This window comes from Lycorma delicatula, chromosome 3 (assembly GCF_047948215.1).
Source record: "Lycorma delicatula isolate Av1 chromosome 3, ASM4794821v1, whole genome shotgun sequence".
In the NCBI taxonomy this organism is placed as follows: domain Eukaryota; kingdom Metazoa; phylum Arthropoda; class Insecta; order Hemiptera; family Fulgoridae; genus Lycorma; species Lycorma delicatula.
In genome coordinates, this window is record NC_134457.1 from 162,070,271 (window position 1) to 162,083,644 (window position 13,374).

At 29.7% G+C, this 13,374-nt stretch overlaps 1 protein-coding gene across 1 annotated transcript in view; it reads left to right on the top strand.

Moving 5' to 3' along the window:
• LOC142322162 (uncharacterized) overlaps positions 1-13,374 on the top strand; it is a 78,713-nt gene that overhangs the window by 24,622 nt on the left and 40,717 nt on the right. The window contains exons 5-6 of the mRNA XM_075360917.1: positions 2,013-2,137; positions 4,879-4,978. Of these exons, the coding sequence (XP_075217032.1) occupies positions 2,013-2,137; positions 4,879-4,978 (225 nt within the window). The remainder of the gene's footprint in view (positions 1-2,012; positions 2,138-4,878; positions 4,979-13,374) is intronic.

Here is a 13,374-nt window from a genome sequence, read left to right on the forward strand (position 1 = left end):
CGCATTACGATTATGGAACTCTTGCTTCATTTCCTTTGCAAAGTTTACTGCATGAGATTGTAGGGGAAACTTGGTTATCACAAGTTTTGTGCAATGTGGGTGCCAAAAATCAAAGGCAGCAGATCTCTACCTAGAAGAAATTGAAAAGCTTGTGCATCGTTGTGATAAGTGCCTCAATTTAAGTGGCGACTATGTAGAAAAATAGTTTAAGATTGTGTCTTTCAGAAGTATATAATAAATTTCTTTTTTTTATTTGGTTGGTTTTTTATTGCAATATGTAAGTTACTTTCTGGATAGCCCTTGTAATTTACATCACTGTTTATCTGATGTAATAGTTAAATATACAGGGTGATCCAATGAATGGGAAATTTTGAAAGTTGTGTTGGTAGCCGTAGGCGATTGGTACCACTTGATAAGTGGCGCTAGCCTCTCTAACCTAACCTGCCATTTAGTTGTCATGGGACCTTGGAGTGGTGTGCAACGTTCATTTGCTATCAAAGCGTTTTACAAAAACAATGACAGTGTAGAGGGAGTGCGTAGAGAATTTCGCCGTGTTCCATCAGCACATGCAATTAAAACATGGATATCTAATTTTGAGGAAACTGGTTCGGCAATGAAAAAGAAACCTCCAGGCCGTGAGCGTCCATACACCACAGAATGTTCAAGCTTTACAACATGCTGTCACACGAAGTCCACATCGGTCAATCCGTCGTCTCTCAGCATCTTTACAATTGCATAGTTCAAGTGTTCGAAGAATGTTAGTGAAGGACTTGCAATCCCATCCATACAAGTTGCAGATCGTCCAAGAACTGAAACCGAACGATGCAGTTGTGCGAGCACAATTCTGTAATGTAATGCTTCAGAAGATAAATGATAACAAAGAGTTTGTTCACGAACTGTGGATGTCAGACGAAGCGCATTTCCACCTCGGTGGATTTGTTAACAAGCAAAATTTCAGATACTGGGCACAAGAAAATCCTATGCAGCTACACCAGCGTCCGTTGCGCAGCCAGAAAGTGACCGTGTGGTGTGCTATGTCATCTTACAGTGTTATAGGCCCTTATTTTTTTGTGGATGACAACGGTCTTGCGATTACAGTGACGTCGGCTCGTTACGTAACCATGCTTGAAACCTTTGTTGTGGAACAGCAAAAGAGATTTCCACCAATTCTTAACACAGCCTGGTGTCAACAAGACGGAGCAACGTCACATACTGCACGAATATCGATGGGAGCTGTACGCCGATTGTTTTGGACAACGTGTCATTTCACGAAATGGTGACATTAGATGGCTTCCCAGATCGCCTGATCTCTCAGCTTGCGATTATTTTTTGTGTAGTCACCTTAAAAGCAAAGTGTTCCATAGTAGACCTGCTACAACGGAAGAACTGAAGGCAAAGATCCGAGAAGCAATTGTGGAAATTCCAGTTGAGATGTTACGTCAAACCATGAACAATTTAACGAAGAGACTTCATGAGTGTTTACATAGAAGAGGAGGTCACCTGCAAGATGTCATCTTTAAAAAATAAACTAAAATGTATGTATCCTAAAATGGTAACATTTGTACAATTACATGAAATAAAATTCATTTTCTAAAAAAATTTTTCATTAACGATTTAATTTTTTTAATTTCTCGTTTTTTTTAATCACCCTGTATTATGTAACTGATAAAACAACAGTGTTAAATGTATTTTAATAAATTACTTTACATTGTATTAACTTTTTCAACTTATCTTCAGTCAAATTTTAAATATTATTTATCATATGTAAAATGTAATCCAGGCAGTAACACATCATCAAAATGTTATAAGTAGTTGGTTTTTTTAAATACAATTATGAACCATAAAACTCAAATTCAGAGGTACTGGGATATAGTTTGATATAATTGCCAACTAAAATATTATATTATATTTAAGAAAAATTAGTCTCAGTAACAAGTTAATGTGTTACAGTTTGTGGTTTGATTATAATAAACTTTTCTACATGAGATTTAATATTTGAATTTTTAATATAGGTGGAAGTTCTGAAACAACAGTTGCAGACTCATAGTAAACTTCATGCTAAAGTTCATCGTCATATAATAAATTCACCCAGTTCATTTTCAAATAGAATTCAATCTCAAGGTCATCCTTCTTCAAGGTAGTTTAGCTGCAAATATATATGTGTACAATAGTTAAATAATTTTATTTTTATTTTTCATATGGGTACAATTAACTAAAATAAGTTCATCTCTTAGAAATAAGCTAAAAATTAAAATGTTTAAGCTTCTTTTCATAAAATCCTATAAAAGAGAGAGCTAAATATCATCCTGGATTTAATCTAAACTCTATAATACTCGAATAGTTTATTTTTTAGGCATTTAAAGTTAGTTGATATAGTGATGGAAGGAAGTATTTATTATATGGTGTATATTTATTTTTGGACTTAAAAATTATAGAATAATAAAAACAGAGTTTAATTCTGTTCAGATAATTGATGACTAAATTAGAAATCATTGTCAGTGATAGGTTCTTTATAAAGTTATTTTTTTTTTTTTAAATTAAACTTTTATGTACTGAGTTTTGTATAACAGATGTGCCACATCCCTTGTGGAATGTTGTCTATGGAAGCAGTTTAATAAATTTAGAGGAGTTTGATTTTATGCTTGTTGCTATTATCACGCGAAACATATGAAAATCATATATTAAAGTATGATTTTAATGATCTCAACAGTATAGCAGACGTTCAGTGAATTTTTTATATTTTCTGACTGAAACAGGTTAATCAAAATATCAAGATATTCTTTTTATCATATTAAGTACTTGATATGTATATTTTTTATTTCATTACTAATTCATGATCTATCTTAAAAAGTTTTTTCTTACATAAAGAGAACTTTTTAGAAAAAATTAATACTGTAAATTCTGCTTGTGGCAGTGAATTTAAAAAAATTAATATGTAGGAAAATGTACAAGTGCATTTCAGATACAAGAGAGTTTGTAGTCGAGGTAAAAGTTTAATGTAGACATTTATGAATTTTAAGTTGCCAAATTCTCTTATTGAAAAATTTAGGATTAAAATAAAATTGTAAATGATTAATTAAAAAAAAAAACTGAATTATGGTTTTGTTGGGTGAAGTAAGTTAATTCAAAAAAAATATTCTTGTACTGATCAATTACTATGGTTGTTTTTAGTTTTAAATTGAAAACCTTTCAATAAATAATCTGAAAAAAATTATTGTTTGTGTGAATGAACAATTCATCAGTAAATGGTTGCAGCTGCAAAAGAGATAATTTTAAACTATGTGCTAATGCCCAGAAACCAACATGTTCCTTATCATGTACTAATTTCTGAAATTCTTGCAAAGTTTGAGAAATTGTGTATTTAATAGACTGGGTTTTGTTCATTGTCTTTTTCTTCCTGTGCCTGTCTATTACCAGATATTGGTAACCCATAAGGTGACATTTATTTATTATGGCAATAGGATCATAAATTTTTAAGTCATAATATCTCAAACTATTAATGTTGCCTGGTAAAATTATGTGTAAAAGTTCATACTACTAGAATTATATAGATATGGTTAAATATTCTATTTCCTTCTTATTGTTGTAAATGTAGCTTTGGTGATTTACCGTTCTTCCCATCTACTCGGCATTCATCACACGATCCTTCCAAAAGATTCTTAGTATATGATGTGGCACAGCCACATCTCAAAGGTTTCCGATTTCTTGCTGGTTGCTTTTGTGAGAGGCCATGATTTTACACTGTACAGAAAAACAGAAAGGACATGACAATTAACACACCTTCATTTTGTAGCGATATTAAGTTGTGGTTTTGCAACCCTGGACTGATTTTAATAATTGCAAGTCTTTCTTTTCCATTGCAGTATTTGATTTTAATTGGTCCCACTATGCATTTATAGTGCCAAAATAAGTATAATGATTTACCCATTGAAATGGAACACTTTTCAACAGCAAGTATGATCAGAGTAGAGTTATAATTTCTTCTGACTTACTATGAATTTAGTCTTTTTGGATTCAATTGAAGGTCATGCATTTCATAAATTAATTTCATCTACCAACAGCTGTGTCATCTGCATATCTGACATTGTTTAGCCTTTGATATTAACCGAAATTGTATATTCATATTGGACAAAGCTTCCCTAAATATAGCTTTGCAGTACATGTTGATCAGTAATGGTAACAGCAAACAACTTATTTTACAACCACGCTGAATTTTAGCACTCTCTTAAATCACTTACTCAATTCGTAAATTAGCTTTCTGGTTCCATTTTAGATTGGCAATAATCCTTATACCCTAAGGATATCTAGCCCTGTTTCACAAACAATAGCTGTGTGTGCTGAACAGTATTAAATACATTTTGATAATCTGTGAAACATTAACACCATAATTAATATTCCTAAAGTATTGTTGGAATGTGCTTGATTATTAAAGTTAAATAGTTGTGGGTGAAGTAACCCTTTCAGTGGGAGGTTGTATCATTGTGTCATTTAGTGACTAATGATTGTAGCAGCTAATAAAAAAGGTGATAATAGTGTATACATAAAGTTGTGTAAATAATTAAATTTCAAAGGAAAATTGAACACGGTTTGTTTTAATTTGTTAAATTTATTGTAATTATTCAACAGTAACAGTGTACAATTAATGATCTGCAGTTAAAAATTTCTTTCTTCTTGTGTGTGATTGCAAAAGAGAAAGAAAATATTCAACAAATATTCCTTGAAAATTAATTAATCCTTATATTAATATAATCAATCCTTGTGCATTTTTTCTTTAAGGCATATTATGAAATGTGTGTTAATATGGCAAAAATTGTCCTTTGTTTTATTTAAATCATTTATTTTTTGTTTCATCTTGTTTTTTTAATTTTTATATTTTAGTCCCTTTCCAATGGTGGCAGATTATGAACAGAGACTGATAGTTTCTGATCGTGAAGATAATATGAGGAAGTCACAAAAAGATTTTCCATTTGTAGAACAGGTATATTGACTTTTATGTATTAATTTATTTCTTAATCAGTTTTCTTAAATGTGAAACTCATGTATCCAATTCAATAAGTCAGTTTTCTAGAAAAACTTTATTTTTCAGTCCTGAACCAGTATATAAGATCAGCACAATATTGGCCAGGACAGTGGTTAAGCATTGATTTTCAATGAAACTACTGGAAAAGCCAACTTTTAGCAAACATTTTCAGGTATCTTATTGAAAACATTTGTAAGTGTAAGACTAAGACTAAATAAACTAAGCGTTAGGAAAGTTATCTTTTTCTTGACTGGACATTATACGCTCAGGTCACAATTAAGAAAATTGGTACTTTGAGAAGATCCAGTATATGGATTATGCTACTAGACCAATAAGACATATAAATATGTTTTTCAAACATCTTTTCATAAAATTTAAAGTACTTTAATGTAGATGAAATTAAAAATTTCCTTACTTCAGGGTACAGATCTGAACTTGTAAGTCTGACTGAATTTTTGCAGTATATGATTAAATTGGAACTGATTACAATTAAAGTAGACTTCACTTAATAAGAGATAACAAAAAGCTTTTCAAGCTGAGATTTTTGGACTTAAACCTGTTTCTTTTCTAATCTAACCTTTAAATCATAGAAATGAATGGGAACATTTGTAAATACTTCATTTTTTCATTGATATAAATAATTTGAGTTCCAACCTATTTTATTACTTGTTTTTAACATAAAATACCTGATGTAATATATTTTGGTTGATAATTCTTGTTCCTTCTGTTTGTAGTAATGTTAGTATTATATATGTATTAGTATATAAGTTTGCAGCTGTCTAATTATTATCATAAGAATGGTATTGCATAACTTGGTTTAGAAATATATAAGATGTGTTTGTATCTTACCTTACTACTTTCTGTTCATTGACTTTCTTCTAATTTGAGAATTCTAGGTAAAGTGGAATAAATTAGAGGAATTTAATAAGCTACAGTAAATTTTTTTTTTAGTTAAAAAGCCTGATGTGGACACTACATGACTTCCTTGTATGCCTGTTAAATTATATATACACTTTTTTTTTTTTTAAATGAAAAGTACATCAAATTTTATTTCATTAATAACTTCTGATATTTTTTATTTTTATTATAGAAATATTATTTATCATAATTTTTTTTTACAATCAGAGGTTAATAATTATTAATAAATCAATATTATTAAACTAAAATAAAAAAAAAAAGTTAAAAAAAAGGAGATGAAGTCTGATTCAAACCGATTTGCCTTCCCCTTATAACGAGTGCCCCACCCCTTGTAAGATCCAAGTATTACATTAATTAAAATTTAATTGGGCTATAACTCTGAAACCAATGAAAATAAGTATTACTTATGATATATCATTAAAAAGCTCTCATAGAGGGCTTATTACTGCAGTTAAGAAAAAGTCTGAAATCCAAATTTGTTTGATTTTGGACACTTTTGGTCCAGTCGATTGCAATCAAAAAGGGGAGGTGCACAACTAGATGTTACAACAGTCCTAAATCCAAAATGTCAACATTCTACAGCAAATTGTTTTTTAGTTATACGAGATACATAAGCACATATGTATATATGTATGTATGTATGTATGTACGTATGTACGTACGTGCATATGTCACGCCGAATCTAGTCAGTGGATTCAGGGGGGATCAAAATGGATATTTCCATTGAAATTTGAAAACCGGAAATTTTTTGTGTTCACAGTACTTCCCTTACTTTGGACAAGGAAGTAAAAAGGAACACTAGGGAAGTGGTTACTGAATTAATAGAAATTAATAGAAAGTCTAAAGTGTTAGACTTTATTATTATAATATTTATTAAATAAATGTATGTGATAAGTGTATTACAGTAAATTGTATTTTTGCAATGTATTATGCAAAAATAATTTGAACAGTTCTGCAGTATTAAGTTTTACTGTAAATTTTACTTCCTTTGTTCAGTTTGGTCTTTCCTCCTAACAGATTGATCAAACTTTTTTCTAGATTTTAATTGTATGCATTCAAGTGTTTATAGTTGTACAAATATTGCTACACTCATTTGCGTAGATAATAAATCATACTGAATTCTTGTTCTTTAAATGAATGTAAAAAAATTTATTTTAATGCTTTCTAGTTGAAAGCCATATGTGATATGGTGCAATGTTTTAGTCTGGTTTGGGAACCAGATATGATACATTGCTGGGGATTCCATTGTTCTAAATATGTTTTCTCATATGCTAGTCATTTTCTGGCTTCTGTATCAACCAATATATTTGATTTTATTTTCCATTGGTGTTGCTAGTTCTGTTACATTATAACAATTTTTTTTCAATTTTCTGTACTCAGTATATTGAGCTGTAATGTATGTGGGAAGCCATCAATCTTCACGGCCAAACATTAGTTTTCAAGACAACTTATTTCAATTTGTAGCATACTAGCATTATAATATTCTTTTTTATATGTATGAATTTTGGTTTTAAAATTTTATTTTTATTATACAGGATGATTTACCAGGTTATGCAGATACTTTGGCAGCTCGTTTTACATGTAAAAATAAAGAAAAAAGTACATATAAATATAGGTCTGCAAATGCTTTGTTAACAAGTTATGGCTGGAGAAAAATTTCACCCAAATTTTATCTCCTTTAGTGAAATGAAGCCTCACAGAAATTCGTGAGACAACCAAATTCAAGCTAATTTGATGGTTTAATATGAAATTCAATCTGACAAATTGAAAAAAATGAGTCCGAGAACTGTAACTTCTATAGTATTTTAGAAAACCAGCAAAAAACAGGAGTTGAAAAACACATTGTTACGTTTGAGTTTTAATAATGTTGTTAAATTGTCAATAAACAAAAATAAAATTCTGTAGGAAATTAAATTTTTAACAGAATAGTATAAATACAATAAACAGAAATGTTCCGTTAAGATGTGCGGCATCCAGTGTGCACAAACCTTTCTGAAGCCTAAATGGTCACGAACAATGCGACCAATAACAGCTCTTGTAACATCAGGAAAAAGAAGGGCCAGGTCGGAAATCATTCAGCGATGACGATCTTTTCTGATTTCATCATCAATGTGTTTCAACAAGCCCCTTTCCAAATGTTCTTCATCATACACATTAATTCTGTTATTTCTAAACCTCTCAAACCATTTTCGGATGTTTCTTTCATTCAGTATATTATCACCATACACAGCAACCAACTGCCTATGAATTTCAGCCGGCTTAATATTTTGATGATTTAAAAAACTTATGACTCCACGTATTTCACAGTTGGCTGCAACATTGATTTTCCTATTCATTTTATAACGTAATAACTCATACATAATCAAAGATACTACAACACGACAACTTACAGACAACAATGCAGTATGTACATTACTGTGTCATGAAAGACACAGGTTCACCAACCTTAAGGAGAGAAATTTCCCAGCAGTCTTTACTTAAGAGATATTGCTCATAGTTCAGTTTTGTTCAAATGTAGAATCTTATCTGTATTGTCTCGTACATATTAGGGTAGGTTCCAGTCTATCGGTAAGCAATTGTGCTTGTTATAAATTAACCCGCTTATAACAGCTGGTTTACCTTGCTGTGCTATTTGTTTGATGGTTTGAATTACATCACATTTGTTCAGAAGTCATATTTTTGAAGTAAAAATTTTGAAAAAATCAGTCATTTTATAATTATAAACCTTGTTATGTCGTTTTATACAGATTTTCTTTTTATAATTATAAACCTTGTGATGTACTGTCTTAAATAGATGTTCGTAGTAATAGCTTATATTTTGAGTTTTCAATAAAGTTTTAAAAATTATATTTTATTTATAATGAAAATTAAATGTTTTACTTAGTAAGATTCTTAGGTTGTATAATAAAAGTTACTTATACAAAACATAAATAAAAGTGTAGAAAATGAAGCAGTCATACACATATATATATATATTACTGAAATTAATCTTTTTAAGATTCATATTATTTCTCCGTATTATTAAATTATATTACTAAAACCCCTTAGTACAGAATATTGAGATAAGACATATCTTACCATAATTTTACATGAAAGTACTTTCACAGAATCCTGCACCTTCAGTCATTATTGAAATAACTGCATAATAAAAATAAAAAATAAAAAACTGAAATAATGAAAATTGCATATTAATTTATCATACAAGTACTGCTCTCTGTTGTAGTTTTTATAAGACTGTCTCCCTTAAACACTGTCTTATGGTTTTTCAAATTGAAATTTGGTTATATTTATATATTTTATGTTACATATATAAATATTATATTATGTAAAAAGCTTTTTGAACAACGAATTTGTAATCCGTTGTAATACTTTGCATCAGATACTGCTTATTATGTAATAACTGATAATTTTGAAAATAATCTTAACATTTTATTTTGAACATTTTAACAAAATTTAGCTCATGTGGAGATAAAAGTGATATTGTTTGATCATGACTGCTACCACTTTTTACACATAGTAATGGTAAAATGCATTACCAGATTTAGAATATTGTATGTTATGATGAATCCATGGATTCAAAAAGGTTTTTGTGTAAATTGTTAAGTTTATATAAAGTTTGCTATTTTGTGTGTTTATAGGTGATTTTTATTAATTACATATTAACAGTATTAAAATAATACTATATTAATAAGCAAATCACTGGTAGTATAGAAACAGAGTTCAGGATAAAAATAAAAAGATTTTTGATTTTTTCAAAACAATTTTTATTTTTTTTTTTATTTTTGATTTTAACTATTAACACTTTTTAATTGATCCTTTAATTATTATCTCTAATTATAACACCAAATAATGATATATCATTTACAATTTTTCTAAAAGTCTCAGTCGATGATATTATGTAAACCAGCCTCTACATTAACTAATAAAATAATACCAGTGAGCAATGAGTGCATTCAATATAAACTGTGTTTAAGGTGTTATTTAATAATGATTAATCCATGTAAATTCATTTTTATGTTTTTTTTGAACATTTTAAAAGTATTTTAGCTAGTGTAGAATAAATTTGTGATTGCAGTTGTAGTAGCACAAAATGTGATCTGTCATGCTTCCTTAATGTTTATAAGTAAAGTTGTATTATAGATGGTTTTCTGCTCTTTGTGTTTTATTACTTAAGTTACTAAACCAAGTAACTGAATTTAGAGTTTGGTAAATAAATTTTGGGTTTTTATTTAGATTTTAACAGAATAAGTGGTAGTACAAAAATAATGAAGATAAGAGATTTGATAGAAGTTAATTGGTCTGGAACTTTCAAATTATAACAATTAAATTTTTTTATATAGAAGGAAAAACATACTGCATTTGTTTTAAAAAATGAGAAATCAGGTAGTATGAAGTTGCATTTTTAAGGTATTAGGAAGACTACAGGACTTTTTTTTAAAACTAACTCTTACCATTAAACAATGGAAACAATGGAATGCTAATAAGAGTAGCTTCATTTAATAATTATAATTAATTATTACAGTGTAATAATTAAAAAAGAAATACTCTTTAACAGTCTGGCGTTTAGCAATTACTGTTTTAATGAAATAAATAAAACTAATAAACCTAGTGTTAGGAAATTAGTTGCAGTCTTCTTTTGCTTGCTATTATGTCAGTACAACATTTACTGCATCTATTACCTGTATTACAATAATGATTTAAAATTGTGTTAATAACATTGAGGAACAAAACAGAATTTTTTTTCTGTCTCAGAAAGAAAAATATGTATTCTGACAATATTTTTTCTCCTGAATTCAAATATGATATTGGTTTATTCCCATCACGCAAGGTTTCCGAGAGACAGAAATTTATAATTTCAAATATTTTAATACTTTCTGTATTCTTAATTACACAATATTTGAACATTTGACTCGTTTAGAAAGTAACAAAGAATTTTCTGCTATATTTCACCTGTGGAGCATCCTTCTTGATGGTCCAACAATAATTGGCCAGCATATTAGGATTCAATTTGTCTTGATACCTCTTTTCCATAGCTAAAATCTCCTGATGAAAGTGTTCCCCATGCTCATCACTCACTGTGCCAAGATTTTCCAAGAAGAAATCTAGGTGCAAGTGCAGGAAGTGTACTTTTAAGGATATATTGCAATCCAAATTTTTATAAGATCGTTGACAATATCATGCTAATTTTCCGCCTTTCAATTTCCCAAAAAACTGAGTAACATTTGAATGCTTGCCAAGCTGCTTTCTCCAGTGGATTCAATAGTTCATCAGACTTTTCATCATGCATTAATGATTGTATTTCTGAACCCACAAATATTCCTTCTCTAATTTTTGCATCACTAATTTTAGGAAACTTCTGTTTTAAGTATATGAAACCAGGAGTATTGTCTATGGCCTTAACGAAATTCTTCATTAATCTTAGTTTGGTAAGTAATGGAGGTAGATACACATTTTTAGGATTACACAGGGGGTCATGTTTCACATTTTTTTTGTTCAGGAATGAGTGATTCGCGTTTAGGCCATTCTTTTCTAATGAAATGGTTTTTATTGTCCCTACTATCCCATTCACACAGAAAAACAACAGTACTTTGTGTAACCAAGCTACACGCCAAAAATAAGTGCAATTACCTTCAAATCACCATAAGTATTTCATGCATATTGAAGCTTTTGAATATAAAAAGCTTTATAATGCATATAAATTTAAAGTTTTCATATGTTTCTTTCATACTATCAGAGTGAGCTGCAGGTACTGATGGAATTTATTGCCATCAGAAGCTTATTGTTAGAAGCTTTTAAAATAATTTTAGAGGAATCAATGAACAAGCACTATTCTGTTGGATTATGTTCATTCAAAGTGTCTCTGTAAGAGAAGCAGTGTCATTACAAAACACCCAGCCATTTTCTTCAGAAAAATAGTCTTTAATTCTGAATGACAGTTACTGTTTTTCGGATAATTTTAAATTTTGTATGAGATCGATTTTCTTGAGTCAGTAGATGCTTAGGTGAACTGCTTTGTTCAAAAATTGTATCACCAGAATCTGTTTCTTTTTCTTCCTTACTTCCATCAGACTCTTAGCTCTTCACCTGATCATATGTTCTGGAAGCTTTGGAATGGGCAATTCCTTACAGTGAGGAACTGGTCTCATTACAGATTGCAAGGTAGGGTACACCACTGTATGTTTTGATTTTGACATAATCCCTTTAATGTTTGTTAAGCAGACAGAAGTAACAGTCAGAAGAGTGATCTTTGGGTTCTCTCCAAATCATAGGAATAGCAAATGGTATGTGGCATGAGGTATGTGCCATTTTTCCATGCAGTGAGAAGCCTAGAACACGATTAACAACAGATATGCGGGGCCCAGGTCCTTGTTTGGTCTCTGACTTTACACCCAAAATACAGTTCATAACACTTTTTTACTAATGGAATAAGGTTTTGCCTTTGGGACTTTAGCCTCACTTCACCACATATATAAAAATTGTTAGGATGATTTAAACAAACTCTAGGCATTTTGTAACTAACAACTAATTAAAAGAAATAAAGTTGTAAATATGTAATTAGTACACAGTAATTCAAACGCAAAGCACTCACAATGTATTTACTGGTTCAATGATGTGTTCTACACCAGTACTACGTTCTGATGATGTGTGCTACACCAGATCACTTTTGTACATGTCTATCCACGTCTGAACCTGTACAACAGTATCAGCGCTACCCTTTGAGTTAGCTCATTTGGTTCCATCATATTTAGCTCTAGGAGCTTTTATTTTACAATAGACAAATGGATGAAAAAACTTTTAAAATATTTAAAAAAAAATAAAATAAAAAACTGTGGGTGATGGAGAAAAATCTGAATTCATATTTGAAAACAGGATAAAAAACTGCATTAAGTACATGTATTGGTACTCGTGACACAAATCATGTTGACCAGTATTATCAAAAAAATCACATTGCTTAAAACTGAAAATCTGTGGTTTAGGTTAGTTATTTTTCAGCAAAATAAAGTTTGTACACAGATATAAAATAATTGAAATTGTTTCGGTTTGAAATTAAAAAAAATTAATAAATTACAAACAATATTATTTTATAGTAAAATAATAATAGTCTAGTTTTTCCTATGGTCTGGTGTAGCAAAACATCATCCAAAAACCCTTGTCTAAAACATAAGTTAGACACTTCTGTAAAAAAAACTTTGGAATTATGGTTATTATTCTTGGTAAAAAATAAAATGAGTAGTATTTTTTGGTTTTTTGGGGTTATGTGTTTAAAAAACATTTATTCTTGAAAGGGTTAATGCAGAAATAATATTAATATATTATATATGAAATGGAGACAAGTAATGGAATGTATTCATTTTTGTTATTCAATGTAATATAATCATACTCATGAGTGCAAATTGTTTGTATACCTGAGTCATGTTTACAAATGGGTTGAACAT